The sequence below is a fragment of the Mus caroli genome, chromosome 15, assembly GCF_900094665.2.
Source record: "Mus caroli chromosome 15, CAROLI_EIJ_v1.1, whole genome shotgun sequence".
In the NCBI taxonomy this organism is placed as follows: Eukaryota; Metazoa; Chordata; class Mammalia; order Rodentia; family Muridae; genus Mus; species Mus caroli.
In genome coordinates this window covers 42,518,070-42,540,720 of record NC_034584.1, presented here as the reverse complement: position 1 = coordinate 42,540,720, position 22,651 = coordinate 42,518,070, and the positions used below count along the sequence as shown (strand labels likewise).

The window sequence follows — 22,651 nt, the reverse complement described above, 5'->3', positions numbered from 1 at the left end:
GAGGAAAAAAGTCAACAAAATAACAGGAATTAATACCATTATATCAATTATAATGCTCAGTATCAATGCTCTCTATTTCATAATAAACAGACAGTCCAGAATTTAAAACAGGATCTATAATTTCCATCTTGTATTAAAGAAAGAAAACTCATTATATAAAATAAATACCATCTTAGGGCAAAAGAATGGGATGAAATAGTATTTTTTTTCTCGAGACAGGGTATCTCTGGATATCCCTGGCTGTCCTGGAACTCACTCTGTAGACCAGGCTGACCTTGAACTCAGAAATCTACCTGCCTCTGCCTCCCAAGTGCTGGGATTAAAGGCATGTGCCACCACTGCCTGGCATGAAATAGTATTTTAAGGAGGTAGAATGAATAAACAGTAATATATTCAAATACTTCAAATAAAAACATTATCATGAGACAAGGGAAGTCACTTCATAATACCCAAAGAATAATTTAATAGAACATTACAATTTACTAAGAATACATTGCATGCAAATGCAATTATATCCAACTTCATAAAACACGCCCTACCAGGTTTAAACCTACAGCTTAACCCCAAAATGCCCACTCACCAATACATACAGCATCTGGAAAAATAAAATACATCATATTTTGTTTATGTTTAAGAAGCATTATTATTATAAATACATAAGAGTTGTCTAAAGGTAATAACCAAACCCTAGCAATACACATGTTTTACAGTAACCAATGTAACTCTATTCAGATTCAACTTATAACAGGGCAGAAATCAAAAACTAAAAGAAAAAAATATATGAAAGTTGAAATAATGTCCTGAAAAAATAGAAAAGCAAACGATATGTCAATCATCATAGATACAGTAGACAGCACTTAAGCTCAGAGACTAAAAAATAGACTATTAAGTCAAGGAAAAATTCAAAAGTAAATTAACTTATTTCTAGAATTAAATGTAAACTACACCATATAATAATGTATGGAGTACAATGATGGCTGCACTGGGAAATAAATATATAGCACTAGGTGCATTAAAAAATATTTAGAGACTCCAGCGATTATAGTTATGGCTTCTATTGCTGTGAAAAGACACTATGATGGCAGCTCTTCTCATTTAATTGGGGCTGGCTTACAGTTCAGAGGTTTAGTCTATTATCATCATGGCAAGAAACTTGGTGTCTCATCACCAGATGTGGTGGAGAAGTTAAGAGTTTTGCACCTTGATCTGCAGTCATCAGAATCAACTATAAACTACACTTGCATATCTGAGACCAGAAAACTCATACCCATTGTGTCACACTTCCTCCAATAAGCAATAAGGCCAGACCTATTCTTCTTCTTTTTTTTAAAGGCCACAATTTCCTATAGTACCAGTCCTCCTAGGCAAGCATTCAAACACATGAGTCTATGAGAGCTTTTCATATACAAACCACCACACCAGCCAATGACTTAATACCCACCATATGGTTTTTGCAAGAAAAAGAAAAAATATAGATGATAATGGTAGACTGGAAGAGATAACTAAATGAAAAATGGAAAGTAACTCAAAATACAAAGAGGCAGTGAAACTAGGTGTTTGTTATTTGGAAAGATTAAGTTTGATATTCCTGTTTGCACCATAAAGGAAAGTCTGCCTTTTTTCCTTTCAGATTTGACTCTCTCTAGCATTATTTGGGGATTTTGATACCTGGGTCCTATAATGGTACTTTGTATATTAATTTTTAATTATTTAAATAGTGCGTGCAAAGGTCTTTCTTATCCAGCAGGTGTTCTCTTCTCTCTGTGAAAGCTTTCTGTGATTTTACCGAAGAGTGTTTTCTTACTATGTGTCTAACCTTGCTTCTTCTGTGATTTATAAGTCTAATAAAAAACTGTGCCTCCACTAAGAAAAAAAAGATTGATAGACCTTTAACCAGATTAGCCAAAAGAATTATTAAGACTCACTGGATTTTCAAAACTACACTAAAATGAAAAATAAAAATGTATGTTAATTTCTAAGTGTGTATGACCTATATAAAAGTTAAACTCACATGAAGTAAATAACTTACATACATGCAATACAACAAATGAGATAGCAAGAATAATTACGTCTCTCAACTGAAAAAACGTCCAGAGCCGGATGGAGCTCAATGAATTTCACCAGACCTTAAAGAACTAAAATCAATACTCTCTAAATAATGCTATAATACAGAAAAGGAAAAAAAAAAACAGTTCCATATTATGTTTATGGAGCCAACATTGCCTGATATGAAACAGAAAAGGAGTGAACAATAATAATATAGAAATTTATTCCTGATATACAAAAACTCTAATTCTACATAAAAAATGCAGGGATGGTTCAACATATGTAAATCACTGAAAATGCCGACCACATAAATAGATTCAAGTATAGAAACCACATGATTATCTCATTAGCTACAGAAAACCCATTCTTGACAAAATTCAATACCCTTTACTGTAAAGTTACAGGAGCATACTAAAAAAAGCAGCTAAGTACACATCCCAAGATAAGAAAAATGAAATTCAACAAGCTCCCAGCAGACCAAAGTTAATCTATTCATACCAGAAGCTCTATGGAATGTCATCAATTCATCATGTAATGCCTATAAAAGGTATTGAATCCAGAGAAAGATATGCTTAAGTTCATTTTTTTTGTTTTTATTAATAAATGTTCTTTTCACACAAAACCAAAAATTAGAGGACAGAAAATGAGCATTGGTTTCATAAAGTTTTATAGAATTTGAAAACGTCTTTATAAAGGTACCGTTTAAATAATACAATTTTGCAGATACTTGGTTCATGTTGAATGTTCAAGGCAGTAACAAGCAGAAGTATATTTAGTAACCATGAGGAGGATTAATGGGCTTTAGTAACAGATGAGTGAAAGACTATTTTCAAAAGATGATATTATTAGATTACTAAGATGATTTTATAAGAGGAAAACACGCAACTATTAAAGATGTAAATTTAGTAATAGAGGTGTATTAGATGAAACAGAAAATAAATTATTTAAAAGAGCAAAATTTGACATTGCTGTTTACATTTTATGTATTCATACATCATAATTTATAATATGTATTTGCAAAGTAAACGCAAATGTGCAGAAAATGTAACTTTGTTCTTACATTCCAATACATTTGAGGGCATGCATCACTTTTTAAAATTTATTCTATAATCTTTTTTTACAGTCTAGACTTTATCCTCCTCCTACCCAACTCCACCACCATCTCCAAGAGAATGTCCCCATCCCACCCCCCAACTCACCTCCCCAGGACCTGGGGGGGCCTCCAGTCTCTTGAGGGTTAGAGAAGATTCTCTGAACCTAGAACCAGCAGTCCTCTGCTGTATATGTGTTGGGGGCCTCATATCAGCTGCTGATGTTTGCTGCCTGGTTGTTGGTGGTCCAGTGTTTAAGAGATCTCAGGGTTCCAAGTTAATTGAAACTGCTGGTCCTCCTATAGGTCACCCTCCTCCTCAGCTTCTTCCAGCCTTTCCATAATTCAACCAGGGGGGTCAGCTGCTTCTATCCATTGGTTAGGTGCAAATATCTGCATCTGACTCTTTCAACTGCTCGTTGGGTCTTCCGGAATGTGGTCATGATAAGTTCCTTTCTCTGAGCTCTCCATAGCCTCAGTAACAGTTTCAGGCCTTGGCATCTTCCCTTGAGCTGGATCCCACTTTGGACCTGTCACTGTTTAAGGCTATATTTTGAATAGAGCCAGGACCTTTTAGAAGTATAGTATCTTTGATACGCTATACGAAACGACCAAGACTTTATAGATCATGTATTATGTAATCATATAGAAAGTTGTTTTTGATGCTCTAATGGCATATAATAATGGCTCAGTAATTTTATGTGCATGTATGTTAATGAGAGAGAGAGAGAGAGAGAGAGAGAGAGAGAGAGAGAGAGAGAGAGAGAAAGAGAGAGAGAGAAGAGACAGAGAAGAGAGAGAAAAGAGAGAGGGGAAAGGGGAGAAAAGTAGAGGGAATTGAATCCAATAGTTGCTATTTGGTATCATCTGTAAGATACTAAAAACCCAAAAAAGTTTTACTACATGATTACAGATTAAAAATTGTATCCAGTATTTGTTGTCATGTATCTTGCAAATTGGTTTTAAGGATTAAGTTTTTAGGAGAGCTTCAATTTTAAGCCTTCTATCTATTTTTCCTTAATAAAAAAAAGTCTTCAAAACTCTTGTTTTTGTGATGTCATCATGTCCACTGTGAAACTGAAGGAATTTTAATAGCATTAACCAAAAACGTACTCTCATTCAAAGGATCAATATTTTCTTACTTAATTTTATTTACATTATATACAAGGGATTTAAACCGGGCATGGTGGCACACGTCTTTAATCCCAGCACTCGGGAGGCAGAGGCAGGCGGATTTCTGAGTTCGAGGCCAGCCTGGTCTACAAGTTCCAGGAGATCCAGAGCTATACAGAGAAACCCTGTCTCTAAAAACCAAAAAAATAAAAAAATAACAAAAATAAATAAAAATAAATAAATAAATAAAATGATTTAAAATGATAATTTTCATGTACTGCTCAGCATTTTCAATTCAAATAAATAATGAATGTTACATTATAAATGTGCCTCAAGTATTGCAGTTAATATACATGTAGTCAAAATTAAATAAGAAGAAACATAAAACAATACCACAAAAATCAAGTTGAAGATTTTCTGACATTCAAATTTAGCTGTTTTATATTTGTATTTACTAAATCTAGGATTTTAATTTTAAGTGTTTCATAGCCACATGGCTGTATACATTAAATATTTATTCTGTCCTCAGTTCATATATGCCTTTAGCACTGTGTCCACTTTATCATTTGAACAACCTTTCCAGAATGCCAATCTTGTCACATCAATCTTCTGCTTGAGATTATTTTTGATACATTGTCTCTTGAAGCAAATTTGAAATGTCTTCCCTTTTAAATGTTTAGCTTCTACTATCATTTTTTTACAATTTCTACCATGCCAAATGATTTACAGTGCCTTGAGTATACATTTCAGTTTCCTTGATATATTTTTCTGAATTATATCTAAACAACATTCCTTCCTTTTCTAACAGAAATAATCTTATGGTATTATAAGCAATGGACATTGCTTAAAAGCGTCACAGTTTCATATGTGCATAGTTTAAAGTTTTCCATTCATTTTCCGATGAGAATCCAATATAAAGCATATTGTATTATTTTTATTATTTATATTCCCATACTAGTCTTCTGAGAAAGAGATAGCTAAAAATACCATATATATGTATATATATATATATATATAAATATAAATATATTCTTGTTTTACATATATATGTAAATCATGTGTGTGTGTATGTGTGTGTGTGCTACATATGGTACTTAATATGTGTCTGTGATATAGGAAGGAGAGAAAGAAAAAAGTATGGATGTAGTAATTTTAAACTTAGAATATTTAAAATGGAAACATAAGGATAGATAGAAAAAAATCTCTTTTCAAAACAATATTTGTATAGGTGTAAAATTGCTGTCTCTGAAATGAGTGCAAAATTCAGTTGTTTTCTTCAATATTTCAGAAGATACAAAAGGACAAATAACTTGCAAATTTTTCTGCAGTTCACTGTCTATTTTCTGTCTTATCAAATATATTATTATTATGTAGAATTATTTTGCAATTAAAACATAAATTTATTTATCTCATCTTCAGGAAGGCTTTAAAAGAGATTCTATTTAATTAACTAATACTGAGATATATATCACCATAAATTCTGTACCCCGAGACAATTAAGAGTCAAAGAGTGTTGACCAGATGTCACAGTGTTAAAATTAATCATTTCTGTGACATTTCTCATTTAGTTTTCTTTCTGTAGTAACTAAAGTTTACTTTAGTCATAACATATCCTCTATTCCATACCCAATCTAAAATTTCAAGGACACTTAATGCTAAATATAAGCCATGTATACTTGTGCAATTTGTTTATAGTATTGACAACATTTTTTAAATAGCATTGCACTATTTACTTTAAAGATAACCCTAATATTTGTATTTTGCTTCTTACCTGTTATTTTCTAATACAATGACTTTCTTTCTAACAAGTTTTTCTAATATAACTTCCTCTTATAACACATGAAAATGTTATACAGTGTGTCTGCTGCAGGAAAATAAGAACGTTTTGGCCTGCGTTTTTACTGTTCTCCATTACTTTAACCTACTTCTGACAATTTTCACCAGTTTCTCAGCAACCTTTCTACAATAATTCCCATAATAGTCTTTCCTACAGAACACTAGCTCATTCCTATCCAACCATACCTCTCTTGCACCCAGCTGAAAATAATGTGACTAGATCTTCTGGTCATACAGTAATTTGTGGGAACAGTGATTAATTTATGTTAAGCAAGTTTATCTGAATAAATTTCGTTAAATAGTCCAATGATTTTCTACTCCTCTCTAAGTTACACATCTTCTAATTTTTGCCTAGTATTTCTTTACTTAGGAAAAAATAATAATTACAAACATCAACGTGAAAACCTAGATTGCATTTTCTATAGTACTTATATCTTATAGAAAATAATTCTGAGTAGGAAATACCCAAATCTACAAAAAAATTCTTTTAGTATCATCTGATTATCAGTATACATAAACACAAAGAAAATGGTGGATGTAAGGTCAGCTGTTCTATTTCTTTAAGTCATATAATATATGTAAACATAATACAAGGTGTACTATAAAAGATACATTTAAAGTTACAGCACCCTTTTCTCAAGATGGAACACACATGGAGAAGGAAACAAAACGAAAGTTATAGCTTTATAAAATGATATTCCTCAAAATTAAAGAGCAATAAGAGAGGTCAGAGAAAGGCTTCTTATTTCTTTTCACTAGCATCTATAGTATAGGAATAGTATAGGAACAAAGCTGAACCTCAGCTCAGCATTTCCATATATATACATATATATATGGTTTTAGAAACAGGTATCATGAAATGAAAGAAAGGGTGTGGAGCCAAATGAGAAACTATACAAGAGAAAATTTCCAATTATCAAATGTTTTTTCCTCCTTTTATTATAACCTCTTTTCTGTACATGCATATGAAATTCTCAGTATACTTCTATTCTTGGATGTGAAATATAAATTCAGTTGTAATGTATATCTCTCCATATATCATTTAGACATATCTGGTCATGTCTAATTTCCTAGTAATATTTATACATTAACAATCAAGCACTTAATAGTATAATTCCTAAGTGAAGAATAGAATAAAATACTCATTTTGGAGGAAGAAGAGAATTCTGTATTTAAACATTTTACATATTTATTTTTACATATTTATCTTCTGGTCAAAATTAGGTAAATGTTTAAACAAGTTTTAAGTGTAAGTAGAGTATATAAATATAAAGAATATAATGTCTGATTTAAAGTTACTATTAATTCATATGTTTTACTAAAACAGGATGAGTATAAAGGTATGGGTTTAGATATAAAGTAATGGAAGAAGATATATTGCATTTTTTCATAATAATAGCTCTGAATCTTCCATGTATATGTCAAGTAAATGCAACATTTTCTTTGTTTGGGGATGACAGTTAATCCCGAATACTTCTCTATTTGAATGAGAAGATCTCTTTGTAATGAGCTTTAAACTATTAGATTAAAACGTTATAGGGAGATGTTGCAAGACATAAGATGCTTGCAATTATTCTCATTCAAAGATCTGTGTAGTAGGTTTTCAATGTCACCATTGTGGCTTCTGGGAAGATAATTGTGCTTAAAAATAACATTCAACTAATGTTTTGTGGATTTCTTCAAGTAATGTGTAGTTGGGGTATCCAAAATGTAAATCCATGAGGATAACTTGTTGCTTATCTATGACACTGTAGCTTAACTCTAATCAACATGTGAAACAATTCATGATTATTTAACAAGAAAGGTAATAGTAACAAGATTGTCAAAAACATTTTATTGATTCTATTTTTTATTGTTATAAAAAATTCTTTTTCACGTATTTTTTTCAAAATTTATTATTTATTATACTATTCATATATTCACATTTAAATGTTGTGTTTTCATTGTGATCAACACAACAAGCCCATGGATGTTGTACAATATTTCTGCCAATCATTTTCAATAGAAACTTATTGTTACTTGATATGTGAATTCATCATCACTTTAAACAACTCAGATTATGGGATTAATTTTGTATGTCAAATAACTTGACACATAATTTGTTTAATATTGATTTTATGATAATCTTATTGACAGTATTGATTCAATAGATGTGATATACTTGCTGAATAAATTCTTATGAATTTCATTTTTAGTGTAAAGTCTTATTTGTTCATTTTGACATCTATCAGTATGACAGTTTGTACTCAATGCATAATAGCCAGTCCAATAGAAAATTTATTATTCATTTGTATTTCCTATTAAGCATAGAAGATATGGTTAACTTAGGAGCATGAACATTTGGCAATACAAATCTATAAAGATATTTATTTCCAAACTTTCAACTACATTTTAAATCAGTATGTACTTACCTATATTCCTTACAGATCATGATATCATTGGATACATATTATTGATTAATTCATTCTTTAAAATTTTCAGCAACATGGTTTTCTCACATTTCATCACTTCAGAATCTAAACACAAGCTACAGTACTTTTGAATTTTAAAGTTGCTACTTAATTACTAGGGTAAATTATATTCATATTCATTGAGAAAGATTAAACTTAAAAAGTATACTGGAGATGATGCATTTATTTTGTGTTTCAATAACTTCATAAGATCAATATAGAATTATTCTTAACCTTACTTTGTTAAATTTTTTAATAGTAACATTAAATGCTTCTGGACAGTGACAGTTTTATATAAAGAAGTTGATTGAAAAACACAACTCTCTATCTTTTCAAGGATTTGCTGTCTCATTTTACAATTCTCCAATTTGAGCATTTACATAAATGCATTGTTGGATGGATTCAAACTATTTAACCCAAGTGGACACAGCTTTGAACTTGTGACTACTATTACCCTTGAGATGCAAAATTCTCAGTTACAATGAACTTGTGACTACTATTACCCTTGAGATGCAAAATTCTCAGTTACAATGAACTTGTGACTACTATTACCCTTGAGATGCAAAATTCTCAGTTACAATGTGCTTATTTAGAATACTAACGCCAGACATAACAAAGCAGAGGCATCCTGTGATTTTACACATCAAGTTAAATGATTTTGGTAGTATTCTCACCTGTTGGAATTTTCTCTTGCAAATCTGTGTAAGTGATACTCGAAACAATGAGAAAAACAAAATACAAATTGACTTAAATGATCAAAAATTAATAGAATATGTAAATGATAACTCAAATATAATTGCAAAATTAGAAATATTTTGATTTTCTTTTGGCATTATTTTAGTTTGGATAGAAATGGATGCAGTCTTTGTTTTGCATGCTTTCACTGTAAATGTTTATTACATTTTCACCACTACATGTCATTATTATTATTGTTGTTGTTATTATTTACTTTGTAAACTTTCACTGACATGTGTCAAGTAAAATAATGAAATTACAGAAATGACAGGAACTATGGAAGAGAACCTGCACAAAGCGATGCTCAAACAAAAACCTATGAAAATCTTCTTTGATTCTTGATGCACATTTAATGTGTTCATTTTTTAAATTTTTGGGGAGCTACACTCAAGTTTAGCACAATACTAATAATTAGAAATCAATGTGTCATAATCCTTGAATTAGAGGAAAATACGTAATAAAAATATTTTTAAAAATATCAACTATTATCAAATTAAAAAAATAGAAAAAATAAAAAAGAATTTCAAATTAAGTCTTTTTATAAGATAGCATTTTGTACATTCTCTAAGTTATGGTTTTATCATGGCTAATGTTTATTATGTCACATATTTATTGTTAATATTTTAAAATTTTTACAATGATAAATTTTATTAAAATACATCATAAATCCACATTGGATGTTGTACACACCATTTCTGAATTTTATAATTTGCATGTATAACATATGCCATTCTCCATTTTCATGATCTGAAATGTGACATGCCCTCATGATTTGAAAGAGCATGTTTTGTATATGTAAATCATTTCATTTTTATTTTGTCATATGCAAAATGTCTTGTTAATAATAAATTTATATTTTAGATATGCTTCATGTTGTATAAATTATTATAAAATATAACTCAATTTAACTACTTACAAGGCAACCTAATTTTGTTAGACCACATTTTAAATACATGATTCTATTTTACGTGATGAAAATGGTTTTTTTGGATGTGCATTTTTTTTCCTTTAATTTGGGTGTATGTCTTGCTATGTTTTATTGTGCTGTTAAAGGCAATGATTTTGTAATTGTACAGCATAATTCATGTTTTAAAAAGGCAAAGTATTAAATTTAATATTGGATGAGTTATTTTACTTATTTAATCTTACCTTGTTGATGCACCTCATTCTAAGAATTTTGTCAACATTTGACTGTTGCCACATGAGACAGTTATGTGTGAACATTTTAAATGAATTTAAATTTTTAAATTATCTATTAACATAATCAAAACCCATGTTTCATACACTCTCAGCCTAACAGATATGAATATTATTATTCTTAATTGGTTTATGTTTGATGTAAGTAACAGCAAATATAGAATGATAATGGGTATTTTCCTGCCTTAGTAAAGGGGTCACTTTGATTCTTATATCCACCTCTGTTAAACGTAATTATTGTGTATTTTCATGAAGTCATATTTGCTCTTCACTTTAGAGATGTTTCAATACTACAAGTAAACCCAGCATACCAGCAGATTACATGATCCCATTTTGAAGGGTTAAACAATGTTTAATGGGTTGCTACTAAATGTTCAGATATCACACTTTCTCAAAGTGATGTTTTTGAAGCTATAGGTCACAGTTAACCTGTTTCCTATTCCAATTCCTTTATACCATGACAGTGTAAGAAATGTGACTTTTCCATGTTAAATATTTGTAGTTACATTTCAATCATTTTACTTTTTATTGATAATCTCATTTAGGCTCTATTATTAAATCCATTCAATCCTTTTTATTTATTTTCAATATTTTTGAGTGCCTATTTTACTCCAGGCATGAATGTACAGACAGGTCTAGAGCTATGAGCAAATATCCAAGTACCCAAATCCCTGCTTTTCTTGCATTCTTGTGTGTTGATGGAAGGAATAGACTGCAAAGTGTGAGACATAACTGATTTATAAATATCTGGTGAAACACATGTTTGGCCAGACTTTGATTTCATAGAAATGAAGCTTTTCTTGCTCCATCATTCAATCTTACCATATTTGGGTAATGGAGAAGGAAATGATCACTAGTAACCACTGCTCAGGATGAGTCTAATGTTCTAGCCTTCAAGATTAGCTTGTTCCAAGGAGCTATCTCTAAATTATGCCAAACTCATGTTTGAATTCCCAGTTGAATCTGAGCCAGTATCTATGTTCTGGGGGATTAAAGAAAGTGGTTCTTGAAGTCAGAAAATAAATTTTCTGGTGATTAATTAGAGACACAATCAAAGCTTGTTTTCAAAAATAAAGAATCATCAGAAAATGTTGACTCAAATGCAATCTTTTTGAATTAATCATGACGACTTTGTCGCGGGTGTGTTCATTCAGATCAGCTTTGTTACAAGGTTTAGATTGTAATGTTTTAGAGTACAGATTCGGCTATTTTTCATACTTATAGTATGAAAGGTTTTTAGTTAAAATTACTAATTGAAATCAAAAGTCTGCCAGCTGAAGTGGTGGCTCAGTAGTTACAAAAACTTGTTGCAATGCACGTGAAATAAACCAGAGCTCAGTTACCAGAACCTACCTGAGACATCTCTCTACCACCTATCTGATGTCTTAGTAACCTACCCAGAAGACACACACACACACACACACCCACACACACCACTTAAAAATAAAATTACAAATGTAATTTGTAATATTGGACATTACAGTGAAGCAAAAAATGTTTAAATGTTAGGTTTATAATCTGGCTTCCATTTCACTTTAAAGCAGAAAGCACAATTAAATTCCCAATCAAATAATCAGATATTTTCATAGAAATGAGAATATCATTTCATAGAATTGCCTCATTATGTAAATTGGTCTACAAAGGTCCTATAAGCAGTTCTCATTGGTTCATATGAATAGGGAATATACTTGATATACTTAATTTTAGCAAGCAGCACAGGCCTATTTAAACAGCTATTGTATATGTAGTGGATTCGAACTTCCACAAAATGATATAGGTACTTAATGATTTTCTGATTAATATTTTTAAAGGCATCAATTATTTAATTTGATATTTGGCACATATGATTAATCTCTAGTTTCTTCATGTGTAATTATTATATAATTTTTGTGAAGTGCTAATGAGTTTGAGAATGAATATAGCAATTTATATTTCAACAGTTCATGCTTTCCTGCCTAGCAATTAAGGGCTCCATATTTGTCCACCTTACTTTTTGAGTTTTAGGCAAACAAAATCATCACACCTAGTACTTTGTGAACAGTGTAAGAAGAGAAAAACACAGCTGGACCTCAATCAACTGCTTACCCATTTGCTATTTAATCCTTCAGAGAGGATGAACAACCATGTACCTGCTTGTATTAAAGGACTAATTAAACATAGTAATGAGAAATGCAAAGTATTGGGAAGTATATATGAAATCAAAGTATATGTTATTCACTTACTTTAAAAATATTCAGAAACTTTTTTTAAATCAATAGCCAACATCAAACTAAATGGAGAGAAACTTGAAGCAATCCCATTAAAATCAAGGGCAAGACAAAGCTGTTAACTCTTCCCCCTATTTATTCAGTATAGTACTCAAAGTTCTAGCCAGAGTAATTAGACAACAAAAGGAGATCAAAGGGATACAAATCGGGAAGGTGGAAGTCAAGATATCACTATTTGCGGATGACATCATAGTATTCATAAGTGACCCCCCCAAAAAAATTGTTCCAGAGAACTCCTACACCTGATAACTTCAGCATAGTGGCTACATATAAAATTAACTCTAACAAGTCAGTAGTCTTCCTCTACTCAAAGGATAAATGAACTTAGAAAGAAATTATGGAAATGACATCTTTCACAATAGTCAGAAACCTTATATGAATAACCTTTCAGTCTTTAATATTTAATGATTATTTTCTTGTTAAGAATTTAATGACTCCTTTAACTACATTCTCAATAAGTTCCATGCTTCTTTATAAGATTGTATCTTATTCCATACGAAACATGCCTTATCTAGAAAATACAACCCTTCTAGATGTCAAGTGAATAGAAAATGAAAGTCCTTCTTTGTCAATTTAATAAAGAAGACAATTGTGCAGTGCACTGTTTACAATTATAATAAAGAGTGTAATGATACATACCTATATAAATGCATGCTTATAAATCAGTTACAAACATATAATGAACTATTAATATTTAGAAATGTATATAGTTAAAAATAATGTCCCTACAAATAATTCCATTGGCTATTGGTTGTTTCCACTAAAGAAAATAATTCATTTAATTTTATTCATTTAAGAACTTTTACCCAAAAATTTAACTTCAAATGCAAAAGATATTAAGTGATTTAACTAATTTTAGAGAGCACAGAAACACTTATAAAGAAATATCTCATCACCTTGAAAACTTTATCAGGTTGAATCCTTGTCTGGCAAATGAGATGAGAACGAACATTAATACATGATAATTTTGAGTCTCAGTTTTGCATCACTATTTTATTCATGTTTTAATTTCAGTTTTTTAGCTTGCTTGTTTTAAAATAGAAAAATTTTATATATTTTCCCAGAAATTTGAACTGATAGGAAACTAAACTATCCAAAGCATAATTTTGAGAAAAGTGTGGTTCTATAACAGTTTATTTTGTCAAGACTTTATTTGCTCAAATTCACCTGATGACCTCAAAAGAAAACAAAACATTGAGGGACCTATAAAGAATTTTTTCCTCTACCTTCATCCACTTTAATGTATTCTGTTAGGATGTTTTATTTTATGTGTAATGGCTTTCATAGATTGAAAAGAATCCTGGGGGTCCATTGTACTTCACATCTTAGGGATGTGCTTGTGTTTTACGTCTTCATGTTTATTATCCTTATGGTAATAGTAGAAAATATAATTATTAAACTTATCAAAAGACTATAAAATTTAAAAGAAAAAGTTAGCATCTAGTGCTACTGTGTCCCACAGGTTCTTCTCCATTGACCCTCACTGCCTCCATTGGTGAGTTAGAGGAGCATATCAGGACTGCCACTGGTGCTATTGATGTTGCTAGCACACCTGCAGATGTTACTGTATCCAGTGTTACAGCTGTCACCAGCCATAGACTTTCCGAGGAACAGCGAGTGCAAGTAAGGAGTCTCAGTGATTCAGGTCTGGATCCCAACACACGCGAGGACCAGCTTTCTCCTCATCAAGCAGATACACAAAGTACAAGCAGAAGACCACGAAATGCTGAACAGATAGAAAGAACTAAAGAACTTGCAGTTGTTACTCATAGAGGTATTGATGTTATTTTACTTGTGCCCATTTAGTTACATCCAAAGTTATATTTGGTCATAATTCTAAATAGAGAATGAGTTGTAAGAGCCAAGGTATAGAAAAATTAAGGAAATAATCTGTCCTTCAGATGCTTTCCTCTTTATCTTATATTTCTGCCAACTTAAAAAATAACATAGATTGAAGTAGCTGAACAATGCAGATAAGAAGATATAAATTATAACAAATTGGAAGAAGAGAAATTAAAAAGAAATCAAATCACAATGCAATTGATTTAGACGGAGGGTTAAGAGCAGAACAGAGTATTTTTAAAAGGGTTAACTCGAATGAGAGTTAACCACCTGTCCTTAATACTTACTACCCCATACAGTTTTAAGAGATAAAATAACAGAATAAAACATTTTCTATAAATAAATGCACAAAAATGCACACACAGAATCTATATAATGTAAGGATTATAAGTATTTTCATAAAATTTAAAAGTGTAAATTAACAATTAGGACAATTGAATGTTGTGTGAAAGTGAAATCATATCTGGTGATTTCTTTGTATACCTTCATGACACGATTTTAATAATTATACAAATATATTAATTCAGTTTTGAAAATATAATAGCCATGGTTGATGTTATGAATTCAAAAGTAAAATAACAGGTAACTAGAGTTTGCTTTCAGGGAAAATACACTGTAAGAATTTCAACTCAATTAAATTCTCTAACCTTAATTAGTAAGGTTAGGGAAAACAGCAATCAGAGTTTTCTTTACTTTCTTGGTAGTGAAATACTTAAATATAGATTAAAAAAAAAACCTCACTAGTGCCAAAAGAAAATAAAGAGTTCACTTCTATCAAGATGTGCATAATTGGAAGCATTAATCTAGTGAACACACTGAATAGATAAGACAGACATCCCAATTCCTACTAGGGCTCACATATGCCCTTTAATCTGCATATGGCTTATTACTGTAGATGTGAATACTTCACATAGATCATAATATACGTAATTTTAAAAAACGATTTTGAGCACACATTCAGAGAAATTAAGATCTGGTGACATAAGGAGTAGAAAAGAAAATCAAACAAACTATGTCTCAGAAAGAAGCTTATTTCCACTTTAATTTACCTTGAAAATACTTGCAATAGTTATTTAAATCATGCATTCTAACATAAAATTTCATCATCCGGTAATTTCTTTTAAAGCAGTATATTAGCATTAACTTGTATTTCTATTGACATTCTATTACAAATACTACTAATAATAAAGGAAAAGATTTATATTAAAATTTACAAAAAAATCCTATTACTAGGGGTATTGAGCTACTCCATAATGACTATCATTAAAAAACAGGAAACAAGATGACTCATAATGTCTACCACATAAGTGAAATATTATGAAAATTAAGTCTTGCTCAAATTTCCCATCGTCTTTTGTGAAACTCTTTGGAATTCAAACCAATAGTTTGTAGACCTTAGAGTAATAGCTACTCAGAATTAAAATAGAAAAGATAAATTACTAGAGTTAGTAAGAGTAGTAAATTGATTTCCTATAAAAAGTAAATATATTAATATATTATATTATATTATATTATATTATATTATATTATATTATATTAATATAAACTTTAGTATCGAGAGAATCCCCTTGGTAGATCTGAAACCATGTCTCAGCTAATTTTAGAATATTTTAGTACAGTTTAAAAGACTTGTTTCCTATCTGAATTAATTTAAAAATGATTTTAGACATTACTCATTTTGTGATACAAATCTTCCTTGGAAATATTCATTTTTTAAGTGACATAATAGAAAAAAGATTATAGGATGCCATTTATTTTCTATTGTCATTATTATTTTCAGCCAATTAAATTGTTATATTTCTACCAAATTAAATTTAATCGAAGTTGATCTTACTGTAACTCCTGTATCTGATAATTCTTCAATTGATTCTATTTATCCAGTGTATTTTGTATTTTTAGAAGAAAGTTACTAATACGATGAGGCAGACATTACCTGTCTCTATTACTTTAAGAGTAAAGCATTTCTATTATTCGATTTGAATATTGTTTTGAAAACCCTAAAATAATAGCTATATTTTCTGACAAGAAACATTCTTCAAAGACTATTTTTAACAACTTCATATACTTAAATGGTGTTAGGTGAATATCAAAGCCATATTCTTTAAAAATAAATTAGTTTAGTTCCTACTATATAACTGCATGATTCTTGAGAAACAGGGTAGGGGTTATGGGGCATGAATAACATGACTCCTACATTAAAAAAATCTGTTTTTGATAAAATTCATAGAGAAATCCAACTTAGTTTTGTGAGAATATTTTATAACACCCATGACTCTTTAGAAAAAGAAACAAGTTGTATAGAGTGCATGGATCATTTAAAATGATTAACTCAATACAAATCACTTCCTTTCATTATCTATTGTATTCTCCATCTCCTAGAGTTTGGCCAGTTTGTAAATCCTGTTTAGCAAAGCTATACTGATGGTATAGGAGTTTAGAATATGACTATTGCCTCAATCTCCACATTTATCTCCTACAGCTCTCACAAAGTAGCTCCTTCCTTCCTCCCTCCCTCCCTCCCTCCCTCCCTTCCTTCCTTCCTTCCTTCCTCCCTCCCTCCTTTCCTTCCTTCTTCTCTCAGTCCCTTCTTTCTTTCCTTTCCCTTCCTTTCTTAAATATCCAAATGTGTTTTCTTTCAGTTTGTCTAATAGACCCAGGTTTCTTTTATCTCTTCAAATAATTTTATTATATATTTTATTTTTGAGGATTATAATTCCACCCTTTCCACTTTCCCCTATTGCCCTAACTGTCCCATAAGCAATTCCCTGAATTCTTTCCAATTCATGACCTCTTTTTTGTAAATACTTGTATGCATAAACATATATATATTTAAGGGTTATATGTATACATAGTATATATGTATGTGTATAGTATGTGTATATATAATATTTGTATACTATATACATAGATTAATATACATATGTGTATACTACACATATATACAGTATATAGTATATATAACTTATATGCACTCAAATGATGTATAGCATATAGATATGTCTATATATGCATATATACTTAGCATATGTATTTTTACATATGCATATATACATATATATTCCTAAATACATAAATTTAAGGTGCTCAGTATTTATAATGTTACTTATATGCACATTTTCATGGATGAACTTTTAGTATTGAGTTACAAATTGGTATGATTATTTTTTTCTACTCTCACTCTTCTTGAACTGCTTAGTTGTTTTGTGTAGGATTGAACCTCGTGAACATATTTTTTGTCCAAGATAGCATGTTACTTGTTGTCCTTGTTGAGTACATGTTTAAGTGGTCATGCTAGTGAGCCTTCATAGGTGTGACTTCTGTTATCCTAGGGCACACAGTCTCACAGAACACTCTTGATTGTCCTGACTCTTAATGTCTTTCTAACCTTTTTTTCATGATATTCCCTGAGCTTTAGAAGATAAAGTTTATTTTGTAGAATATTCCTTTGAGACTTCTCTCTGCAAGTTTGCATTTTGATTGGTTGTAGTTTCCCTTTATCTAGACCATTCTTACTTCAATTCTTGATATGAAACAGATACCCTAGAAACATTAAACTACCTGACCCCAATTTGCTATTGTGAATGCATACAAAAGTCCCAGGCATAATACCTATCTTATTTACTCTTAGAATCAGTTAGGATAAGATATTGAAAGAATTAATGGTCCTTCTTGCTTCATTTATTTTTCAAAGTATAGTTTTGCTCCCACAGATGTATTTTTAAAAGATCAGTTAAACGAATAAAAATATTCACAATAGAGCTACCAAGGAGATGAATTTAAGTTAGAGAAATTCTAAATGACCATTGCTTACTACAATATCCTATCTCTGGGATAGTTTTAAAGAAAAAGATTGTCCTTTATATTTCATCACTATTAAAACTCTTACAATAAAATAAGCATAATAAAATAATATCCCCATAACATTGTGTTATTATTTTGCTATTTATATTGTATATAAAATTCCCAATTAATGAACATAAAATGACTTATTACAGGTTTTATACATACTTTAAAACTCAAAAGAAACCTTTAATTAAACAGAAATAAGTCATACAATCCATCCATTTCTTTTGTTCAAACACAAATATGGTATAGTGCATGCTCTTTGCTGAGCTCACTTCTCCCCTAAAGAGTAAACACTAGAGAGTTTTCTTTAAGGTAGGTTCTTGAACGCCCATAAATTAATATTATTTTGTACTATGACATTTCTAATTTTCATTGATTTTTTTTTAAACTCATATTGCAGTTATTTTTATTTTTGGCACTTCTAATCATCAGAAGCTATTTTTATATCATTTTTAATAAGTGAAATAAATTGAGATATCTTAGTTAAAATAAATAGTACTTAATAAAACAAAACTATGCAAACTATATCTAGTATGGCATTTTGTACTTAGTCATATAAAGCTTAACTGAGTATGTTGTTGTACTTCACTATGTCCATTTCTTTTTTTGTTTTGTTTTGTTTTGTTTCTTTGTTTTTTGTTTTTCGAGACAGGGTTTCTCTGTGTAGCGCTGGCTGTCCTGGAACTCACTCTGTAGACCAGGCTGGCCTTGAACTCAGAAATCCCCGTGCCTCTGCCTCCCAAGTGCTGGGATTAAAGGCGTGCGCCACCACGCCCGGCTACTATGTCCATTTCCATATCACTTTTTAAAACAATTAATAGTCTTAAAGTATGTATTTAACAAGGATCCTTATACTCCCCTTAGGGATGAATTTCCAATAGTTTTCCTATGTAATTTGTTGAACTTTCAAACTATGATAAGTAACAGAAAGCAATTGTATACAATGAACTTAACTATCAGAAAACTCAGAAGATACCTTGTTCTGTTCTCCTTGCTTAGGATTCTGATCTTGAATAATCAGTTTGAGTCCTTTACCACAATAAAGGACTAGACATGTAGATTTTGAGGACTACATAAAACAAGGAAAAGGAAGAAAGGGACGTTAGTGCATGCTAAAATATTTAATACATAGTTCTAGTTTTATTAATATCACCAAATTTGTCTTAACTTTTTTACACACATGGAATTGTAAAGAAAAGTACAAAAATGTGTGATCAATACAGGTTGCCACTGCATGATCCACATTCTTAATTACTTTCTTCCCTCGTGCTTTTGTAGAGTCACCCATTTTCTCATTTCCCGAGGCAATCACTGGTATCTGAGTAGTCTACATATCTGTAAAAAGAGCTGAAATTTATTTTAAAAATCATTTTAATCATTCTATTTTTTACAATATGCATTAACAGGTAGAAGGGAGTAATGTGTTTAGAAATAAAGTCAGAGAATGTTCTATAGATTATATTTGAACTAATTCTAAAACACTGAATAGAAGTTGAAAGGTAAAAATTTTGTTTAATTACAATTAAAAATAGAAAATATTTTGAATGGATAAACTCTTGAATAGAAATATATATCAAAAACCAAAATCAATGAAATTGGTGAGCTATTTTTAAAGGTAAAATGACATAACATAAATAAATTTAAAAATAAGGATCACTTTTAATAATTAAAATCCAGATATTTGCGGTTAAAATTATATTTATGTGGTCATATCTAAAACTGGATTAGAAATGAGTTAACTATAAGATATATTTTAAATTATTTCAAATTTTATTTATGTATAATACTTCCTTTCTAACACTTCTAATAACAATAACTCCATATTATATACCGTATTAGTTATACCAAGTACAACTAAAAATTGACCTAAATGAGCAATATAATAGACTACTGTGTCTGCTTGTTTCTTCATTTTTTTATCTCAGTTAATGTATTATCACATTACCATTTTTATAAAATATATAATCTCTTTGACAAGCTATAGGAGAACCTGCAATGAGTAATATACATACTCATTGATTCATTTCATTTTCATTTTAGAAAACATTATGTTAAGATAAAAAGATCATAGCAACAGATTATAGAAATACATATTCTTTCTCAAGAAAAGATCTTCCATACCATAGTAAAAGTAAGTTAGACATGATACATTACATAGTCATTGATTTATTTTAACCTTATATTCTTAGAGATTATAGCATAATGATGTCTATTTTCCATATAATGGTAATTAACATCATCTCTTAGTTGACATTCCTGGTACTTGTACAGACCTTTTATAATTAAAATATCTGGAACTATTGACCTGGGAAGTTCCCTGTATAAATATATCATAATCATTAAACACTTTATTGTACTTCCAAGTGTAAATTTTAGAAGATAACGTAAACAATGTGTGCCATGAAATACGTGATATGTGGTTTTCTTTTTTTTTTCTCTTTTTTAGATATTTTCTTTTATTATTATTATTACTATTTTTATTAGGTATTTTCTTCATTTACATTTCCAATGCTATCCCAAAAGTCTCCCATACCCTCCCCCCACCCACTCCCCTTCCGACCCATTCCCACTTCTGTACTGACATATAAAGTTTGCAAGACCTATGGGCCTCTCTTTCCACTGATGGCCGATTATCACGGTTCCCAGTTTTCTAGTCATCACTTGTGTTGGTTTTGCAGAACACAGCAATCCTTTAATAGTGTTTTTAATGAGTGTTCACACCAAAAGGTGTTATATTCTTATTAAAATGGCAATCAGTTGTGTAGCACAGAGGAAGCAGAATTTCTAACTTAAAACTAAACCTTAAATGAAAATGTGGTTTAAAATCCCCTTCTATATAATGAATAGTACTTGTTCATTTTAAAGTTAAGAGAAGACTGTCTATTTCAATATCAGTACATTCAGGTCAGTCATTTTACTAAAAACAAAAGTAGGATTTTAACTGTAACATTCTGTCCAAGTAAGCTCAACAAACATAAATAATATTCACATAAAATGTTAAAGCATCAGGATGTTGGTTTTAAAAAACAAATTTTTCTCTCAAGCAGTAAGTCTTAATTACAGTTTCCCGTTTCTTCCTTCGGATGCCTCCCACCTCCTCTCTTCTCCAGATTTACTCACCCTTCATTTCCTCTTCAGTAAAGATCGGGTTTCCAAGAGCAATCTGTTAAACAGAATAAAGGTAGATACAATAAGACAAGGCCAGCACCTTCATGGACAAGGCAGCCCAATAGGAGGAAAAGAGTCTTAATAGCAATCACACCCACTCTCACTCTTAGGAGTTCTACAAGAACACCAATCTAACAGCCTTAGCATATGTGGACATGACCAGGTGCATAGTCGTGCAGGACCTGTGCCTGCCATTTCAGTCTCTGTGGGTACAGGCCGTAATACACAGTCAATTTATAGAATTAAGTTTATATAGAAAAAGGGCTCTCACTTATACAAAAACTTTGTTCAGATACTATTTGACATCATTAGTATAACACAATATCTACTGTGTAAAATAACTCTTTAGGGCTAAATATGTGCATGTCATTAAATTATCTGGTGTGCTGTAAATATATTTTAATATTTTCAGGTAATTAAAAGCATTTTTATATTTTGTTCTGTCTTTGAAGGCTGTACAGCATGTTGTTCATGTTTGCTCTGGCTTGAACATCATTGGCATCATCACATAGAAATATATACTGTATCAATTCCTTAACTGTGTTTTGATGGATACTCTAGAAATCAGAGTCTTATTGCAAATTTACCTCTTGCGAATCATGTGATGGTGTCATACAAATATTAGATATCATCTGTATCTTTAAGGATGAAAGGTACGATGATAAAAATCAAACTAAAAGAGTATTTGTCAATCATAAAAGAAGAAATAAACACAAATCGACTAAGATATACAGATGATGACTAGTGTGAATGATATGTTTCGTGTGATGTGTCCTGTGTGACTTGTCTTAGTGTCTGTAATTAGAAGTTAAGAAAAAATTTTATGAGGAAGTCTACTATAATATTTTTTTAATTTTTTTATTCTTTTAAATATTTTTTATTATGTATTTTCCTCAATTACATTTCCAATGCTATCCCAAAAGTCCCCCATACCCTCCCCGCTACTTCCCTACCCACCCATTCCCATTTTTTGGCCCTGGCGTTCCCCTGTACTGAGGCATATAAAGTTTGCCTGTCCAATGGGCCTTTATTTCCAGTGATGGCCGACTAGGCCATCTTTT

General features: G+C 30.7%; 1 protein-coding gene across 6 annotated transcripts in view; it reads left to right on the top strand.

Annotated features, from left to right (window-relative positions):
- Csmd3 (CUB and Sushi multiple domains 3) overlaps positions 1-22,651 on the top strand; it is a 1,196,994-nt gene that overhangs the window by 442,583 nt on the left and 731,760 nt on the right. For 3 of the 6 annotated variants that reach the window (XM_021183659.2, XM_029469819.1, XM_029469823.1), the window contains one exon: positions 14,197-14,508. The exons of the other annotated variants lie outside the window; for them this stretch is intronic. In XM_021183659.2, coding sequence (XP_021039318.1) covers positions 14,197-14,508 — 312 coding nt within the window. The remainder of the gene's footprint in view (positions 1-14,196; positions 14,509-22,651) is intronic. 6 annotated transcript variants of the gene reach the window in all.